Source organism: Mus caroli, chromosome 1, assembly GCF_900094665.2.
Source record: "Mus caroli chromosome 1, CAROLI_EIJ_v1.1, whole genome shotgun sequence".
Classification (NCBI taxonomy): domain Eukaryota; kingdom Metazoa; phylum Chordata; class Mammalia; order Rodentia; family Muridae; genus Mus; species Mus caroli.
Genome location: NC_034570.1, coordinates 76,109,198 through 76,116,574, shown reverse-complemented (window position 1 = coordinate 76,116,574; position 7,377 = coordinate 76,109,198). Strand labels below are relative to the sequence as shown.

General features: G+C 45.8%; 1 protein-coding gene across 1 annotated transcript; it reads left to right on the top strand.

The window, feature by feature from the left end:
- Positions 1 to 1,278: 1,278 nt before the first annotated feature.
- LOC110301736 (keratin-associated protein 5-2-like) lies at positions 1,279 to 2,150 on the top strand. The gene has a single exon (XM_021172398.1). It carries the CDS (start codon positions 1,339 to 1,341, stop codon positions 1,777 to 1,779), a length of 441 nt encoding a protein of 146 aa, XP_021028057.1. The 5' UTR covers positions 1,279 to 1,338; the 3' UTR covers positions 1,780 to 2,150.
- The last annotated feature ends 5,227 nt before the right edge of the window (positions 2,151 to 7,377 follow it).

The following is a 7,377-nucleotide window of genomic DNA, read 5'->3' as shown; positions in this document are numbered from 1 at the left end:
AAAACAAAACAAAACAAAACAAAACAAAACAAAGCAAAACAAAGCAAAGCAAAGCAAAACAAAAGAAAAAAAGCTCTTGGTGGATCTGGTGGGAGAGTAGACATTGAAGTAACAGAAAGGAAGAAAGTCAAGAGGGAGTTTTGAGCATCAGTGGCACATAAGGCATGTTGGAGCATCTGTGTCAAGGGTGGGTACCCCTGAGGAGCATTTGACAGAAATGTGAGTGTGAGACACCAACTGTGCCTCAGAAGCCCCAGGGTCAGAAGATGGAGTAAAGATCAGAATACTGGTGGATTATGTTTCTGGAGGCAAGTGTAAAGTGACTTAACTAGAGGATGTACTCGGGGACATTATATATGGAAATTAAACCCAGGTTCGTGAATTGGACCAGGAAGGGTGTGAGTCCAGGGATATTAAAGAAAGGAGGGAAGATTGTACAAGAACTTAACTAACACACAGGTTAATGAGTTAAGAAAGAGGAGAATCAAAAAGGGGGAGGGGCTAGAGAGATGGCTCAGCTGTTAAGAGCACTGACTGCTCTTCCAGAGGTCCTGAATTCAAATCCCAGAAACCATGTGGTGGCTCACAACCTGCTGTAATGGGATCTGATGTGATGATGTTCCCTTCTGCTGTGTCTGAAGACAGTGACAGTGTACTTACATATAATAAATAAATAAGTAAATAAATTTTTTAAAAAATAATTTTAAAAAAGAAAGAAAGGAGAATTATGTAATTTTCTATAGTCTCTCTCTCTCTTTTTTTAAATAGGGAGAGGGCAAACTCACAAGACACTAACTGGGCAGTTAATGGGACAATCACAGTAATGTAGCTATAACCATTTCAGGGAGTGCAGGGAATTCTATTCGGATGTTCCTAATTTGCTTTTCCTTTGAGACTTCTCACTTAAGTGGGGAGATTCNAATCAGGTGATGGATAGAAACACATTGAAGAGGACCAGGGAAAGGCTACTTTCAATTAGGTGTCCAATTCTCTGCAAATCTGGAGGAAGTAGTATGCTACTGCGAAGATGAGTGCCTGTCCCCCACATCAGCTACTCGTCACTTGCTTGTGACCACAGCTTTACAAAGGGAAAGTCACTGCTAGCATGTGTGTGAGGTCATGTGAAGTGCATGGGATGTAAACAAGGGAGAACTTTGGTGACCCTGTTGGGAAAACAGCAGCTGTTCCACAAGGAAGTGACCTCAGGTCCACCATCTTTCCTCTTCCCCCTTCCCAAGATGGTACTTAAGGGGCTCCCCCTGCAGGAGGAGCATCACATCTCCCTCTCCTCTCCTGAGTCTCTCTCCTCACTGCACCTGAGTCCTCTCTACTAACACCATGGGCTGTGGCTGTGGAGGTTGTGGCGGCTGTGGCAACTGTAGCAGCTGCACCACGTGCAGATACTACCGCTGCTGTGGTGGTTGCTGTGGCTGCTGTGGCTGTGGCTGCTGTGGCTGNGGNGGCTGTGGTGGCTGTGGTGGCTGTGGCGGCTGTGGTGGTTGTGGCTGTGGTGGCTGTGGCGGCTGTGGTGGTTGTGGCTGTGGTGGCTGTGGTGGTTGTGGCTGTGGTGGCTGTGGTGGCTGTGGCTGTTGTGGTGGCTGCTGTGGCTGCTGTGGCTGCTGCAAGCCTNCGGTAGTCTGCTGCTGCCGCCGCTGCTGCTGCNGCTCCTGTGGCTGTGGCTCCTGTGGCTGTGGCTGCGGTTGTGGCTGTGGGAAGGGCTGTTGCCAGCAGAAGTGCTGCTGCCAGCAGAAGTGTGGCTGCAAGAAGTGCTGCTGCTAGCATGTCTACCATGTCTCTGTTTCCCGGTCATGGGCACCAGGAAAAGAGAGCCTTTCTTCAAACCTCTAGGACAGCGTTACTGTCCTGGTATGTCTCCCTGGCCTATGGCTTTGCTTCCAGATTCTGGGCTCNTTCCTTTTCTACTTTGGTATTTCTAACCTTCCTCTCTGAGGTGTTTGCTCTCTAATAACAAATAGCCACTCCCTGCATAACTCACTTCACTGTGCTCCTTCAGAATGTGGGAACAAGTACTTCTTGTTGCTTCAGCTTGAAGAAGGACTCTTTCTTCCCTGTTCATTTCCTGTCTCTACACCTTTTCTTTATTTTTACTCACCCAACATTATTTTTGTTTTCTAATAAAATACAAATAACTGCTGAAAGTTTCTATTGTTTCTATTGTGTTTCTTTGGTGTGACCACATCCACAACCCAAAAAGTCTCTAAATCCTTTTTAAAAAATTCAGTGGACACCAGTGGTGACAGTTGGTCAGCAACCTCGAGGCCAGTTCTCCTTTCTCTGTCGCCATCAACAGCCCTGGTATCAACACCTGCTACTTCTCAAGAGTCTGCCTCTCCTTTCATCAGAGTTTCATTTCCTTGTACTCTTGGTTACAGACAAAGTGCCATTTAGCTTTCTGTCACTGAAAAAAAATGCCTACATAGGTCAATTTAAAGGAGAGAAGATACATTTAAGCTCATGGTCTCAGAGTTCTCAGCTCATGCTCACTCAACCCCATCCTAGAATACTTGTCCCTAGGCAAAATAATACCCCTAGAAACATGATGGACAAAGATACACAGCTCATAGCCATTGGGTATAAAGAGAGAACACGCAATAGGGGAAGAAGCTGGGAACAAGGGCTCATCTGTTCAACTAGGTCCAACTCAAGTTTCCATCCATTCTCCATGGTCTGTGGAGATTCCCCCTGCTCCTCCTTCTCACTACAGAGGATCACCCTTTCTCCACTTCTTCACCTCTGGTCACACTTATTGGCTCTGCATTCATCTGTCTCTGTCACGATGTGAGTTTCCTGAAAAGCCTTGAAATCCCATTGCTAGTTCTCAGAGAAAATTTAAAACATGACACTAAGATGTGATCATAAAGGCCCCGGTACTGTGACTGAATTGCGTTGATCATACGCTGAGGGAAGAATTTGCGAGCACAGAGAAAACATGAGGCTTGCGCAATGTTAGCTGACCCACATTGCAGTCAGGAGACTGCTCCACGGTCTTTTTTTAATTTTACTTATTATTATAAATAAGTACACTGTAGCTGTCTTCAGACACACCAGAAGAAAGCATCGGATCTCATTATGGGTGGTTGTGAGCCACCACGTGGTTGCTGGGATTTGAACTCAGGACTTTAGGAAGAGGAGTCTTACCCGCTGAGCCATCTTGCAAGCCCCACTTCCACTGTCTTTAGCCTAAACGTCCCCTCACATCAGCTCTGCCTACACCATGGGTCCACCGGCAGCAAGTGTGACAGGGAGAGCAAGACGATGAAAGAAATAGGAAGCCAAAGATTTTGTGCCACGAACCATGATGATTACTCCTGCTTGTAAACTTGACCAGGTGTAGACTCAGCTAAATATTCTAGCCCCAGTCCTGACCCTTCCTGAGGTGTTGGGGATTAGGTCTTCAGCAGACAAGTCAGAGGGAGCACATTTACAAATCCTAGGGACTTTATATATGTGCTGTCCTTCGTTCAGGTCTCTTTGTTGGTGACACACACTCACTCAGACTTTGCTTGTGCATATTGTCCCACCTTACCCCCTGGAAATCATCATAGATTTGTGCTCATCTTATTTTCCACAGGAAATGGTTACCTACTGAGCAGAAAGAACTACATTGTAATGTTCCTGTACCAACATCATGCCTGAAAAAAAGATGTCCATCAAATGTCAGTGCTACACTGTCATATACATTTTGAGTATCCTTGCTGGGTAGTCAGGTCAGGTACCTTAATATAATAAAGTTATTTCTGGTCACAAGCTCCTCTTCCTTTCCACCCCTGGATGAGACCTAGTATGACTTAGACACACCAAAGAAATTGCTACCAACTTTTGTTGTAAGCTTCACTAGAGCAGCCAGGAGAGCCTCTCATCCCTCCCTCATTCTGCTCCTCACATGAGTGACTGACTTTTCTTCTTTATGGCTCACTATCTTCTCAGCACACATGGCGTCATCTCTCTGGGACCTAAGAGTAAAATAAGCTTGGCTTCCTTGAGGTTTTGTTCTGCCTCCTTGGTCTAACCATCTCTGAGATCTGGTTTGATCAAGCCAGCTCAGTCAGTCAACAGGTTCTCCAGCACAGGAGTGAGGATTAAAAGGAAAAAAGACAATTAGACAACATTGTAACTCTGAAGCTGAGGCTGGTTTATTTTTTCCCAATCTGCTTTTATACCATTTTAATCACATGCAAGTAATAAGGTCAAACAGTATAATAAACACAAATAGTCAAGGAGCAAGCAAGGCAATAAACAAAGTCCTGTGATCACTGTTCCTAAGGGCTTATCATGATGACCAAGATATCTGAGCCTACTTCCCCGTCCTAGTCCAAACTCATATTCTTGCCTGAAGCCTACTTCTTTGTTCTAGCCTAAAATTAGCTTACTTCCTTGTCATGACCCAACGTCAGATTCCTGCCTGAAGCCCATTTCTTGTCCTTGGCCAATGCCAGATTCCTGCCAAGTGGCCCCAAAAGCTCTCTACATTGGTTTAAGAATAAAAGCATCCATGTTTTCTTCATGCTAACACTTAGTAGTGAAAATCCACCAACCCCGCCCAGTACAGCTCTTCTACTTCCATGGGCTGCGAGTGAAAGATCCTGACAGAATGTAAAAGGTCACAGAAGCCCGGAAATTGGCAAAATAGATTTTATTGTTAGTAGAACTAGCTTCACTGATTTAGAAAAATAGAGGTGCACAATGTTCTGGCCACTCCTCGAGCCTGTGTGTCTGCCAATGTTCTGACCAGGTGTGTGCCCATTGCTGCACCTCACTGCCAGGCGTTTGTGATATTGGTTGCTATATTGGTTGCTGAGAAAGAGTCAGAAAATCTCCCCAGCAACCACAGTTGGGGCCAATCCAGAGTTGCTGCACCTTCATTAGACTCCTTCCTTTTTTCCCTCCCATACCCATTTCTTGAGGAATCAATCATTTTAGAATAGACATTGTTTAGGTCTGGAAATCCCCTACTTCCCCCCTTCTCCTTTCCCCCTTAAGGACCTATAAAAACTGAAACCCCTTTTCTCTCAGGGTTGACTCCTCTACCCATGCATAGGATATGAGTCATCCCCAGAGCTCTGGCTTTCCCTGAGTAAAGCCTCATGTAGTTTGCATCAAGCTTGGTCTCTCGTGAGTTCTTGGGTGTCTGCTACTGTCCCAAGCCCTGAGCAAGGGGCTCCTCTTGGAGTCTTTCACGAGCAAACTCATTTCCAGGGAATAGGACAAGAAAAGCAAACATCTAGAAGGAAATGGGTTTTAGATTCTAGAAAAGGATGGGTGAGCCCCAGATTTCTGATCAGCATTGCCATGCAAAAGACTGGCTCAAAGGTCCTAAGTGGGCAACAGAAGCCTTGGAGTCAGGTGAATGGACCTGAACATCCTCTCTCTCTCTCTCTCTCTCTCTCTCTCCCTCTCTCTCTCTCTCTCTCTCTCTCTCTCTCTCCTCACTCCTCCCTCTTGGAAGACAGCAGGTTCCACGAGAAGAGACAATTCCAAGAGTAGATACAGAAAAGAGGATGATTCAAACAGGGAGTCCAAGAATGAATCCTGCAGGCTGACAGTAACTAAAGGGTTCTGGCTAATCTGAGGCCATCAGATGCTCCGGGATCCCACAGATTAATGGAGAAGGCACCAGAGACAGACAAGGTGATAACCAAACCATACTGTCAGCTTACTGTCAGGAGACTCACCCATGCCATCAACATCACCCTGACAGCCCTGGGAAATGGCAGCTAGCTTTCCAATGGGCAGCTCTTGAGCCTTGGGGAAGGTGGTCATTGGGTTCACTGAACTCTTCTTCCCTTTGCTTCTCCATTCATTCCATGGGCCGTGTCTTCCATGTAAACCTCTCTGCCCTAGGTTCTGCTTAGGATTACAAGGAGGCACTCTGATTAGACCTTGAGAGGTTGTGAGAATGTTCTCCTGGGACATATACTGAAGGAGACAGGCTTACCTTGGTTCAGCCTGACCACCTAGTGCTTGCTGGGACCTCCAACCAACTCTGTCCATTCTCAGTCTGTTGTTATATGAACCCCCAAAGAGCTGGAGGCTGGAGTCTACAGAGATGGGGTGGGGTCTGAGGGGAAGCTAAGTAAGAAGGTATTTGAGGGACATATTGAACATATTTATTGCCTTGTGCATGTGGACACCCTCTGTGTGTGATGTGAGGTTCTTTGTTCTACTGTTAATTTCACATCATAACTGACACTGACCCGTAGTTTAGAGTGGCGGCTAGGAGTTTCATGGTACGCGAGCTCTATATAGCCCAACTTCATCATCCAGACCTGGATAGATGAGTCAGATGATAGAGAGACTTGGTTAAGTGTGCTAGTCCAGGAGAAGTGTGTAATGGACTACTGAGATCATGGGCACAAAAGGCAACAAGACCCAAAGAGTCCTTGAGGTGATCTCAACAATGAGGCCGTGAACAGTAAGGTCAACATACCCTAAGACTATAGGAGTAGGCAGAAAACAGTCTTCAAAAAACGAGGATCCTCAGAGTCAGTCAGGCTTTACACATGCACATTTAGAAGGTGATCTAATTAATATTTGCATCAGACTTTGGTTGCTGTCAAGTGAAAGGTTTGTGGTATCTTCTCATGGATAACATTGATGTGCCGAGACTGAGAAAGTGCCCCTCCCCCACGTCCCTCCCTTCTCAAATCCACAAAGGGCCAATTATCTAGTCATCTAAGTCTACTGCAAACCATTTATCTCACCTTGTAGTCTCTGCCACCCCTTTTCAAATTGATTGGCTTATCTGCTGAGATAAAACTTTTGTGTCTAGGGAAGTTTAAAGAATGGAAAGATGGGGGAGAAAAAAAAAGATGACTCTTTGAGGTTGGTTTAGTGTAATTTATTAAGACAGGAGTTGCTTTGTGTACACAGAAAAGCTTTGCAGAGGTATAAACAGAACATAAAAATGGGTGATTTAAGAAGGGACATCATTAACTATTTTGACTGCATTCCATCACAGTTGTGATTAGAATGTGGTGATTTAAGAAGAAGGCTGCATATTTGTTTATTTCTATAATTGTTACAAAGTGTGGATTTCCACAGGCTGGTGACAGACTCAGGTCACAGTTGTAGCCTACAGACAAATGAGAACAGATACCCTGACACAACTCACAATTACCTGCAGGAGAAGTCAAGAGATGGGGGGGGAGAAGGTATGCAGGAGAGATCCAAAGTGAAGTGGTAAGCCTAGCAGCAGCACTTCTTACAGCCACACTTCTGCTGGCAGCAGCAGCACTTCTGCTGGCAACAGCCCTTCCCACAGCCACAGCCGCAGCCACAGGAGCCACAGCCACAGGAGCTGCAGCAGCAGCGGCGGCAGCAGCAGACTACCGTAGGCTTGCAGCAGCCACAGCAGCC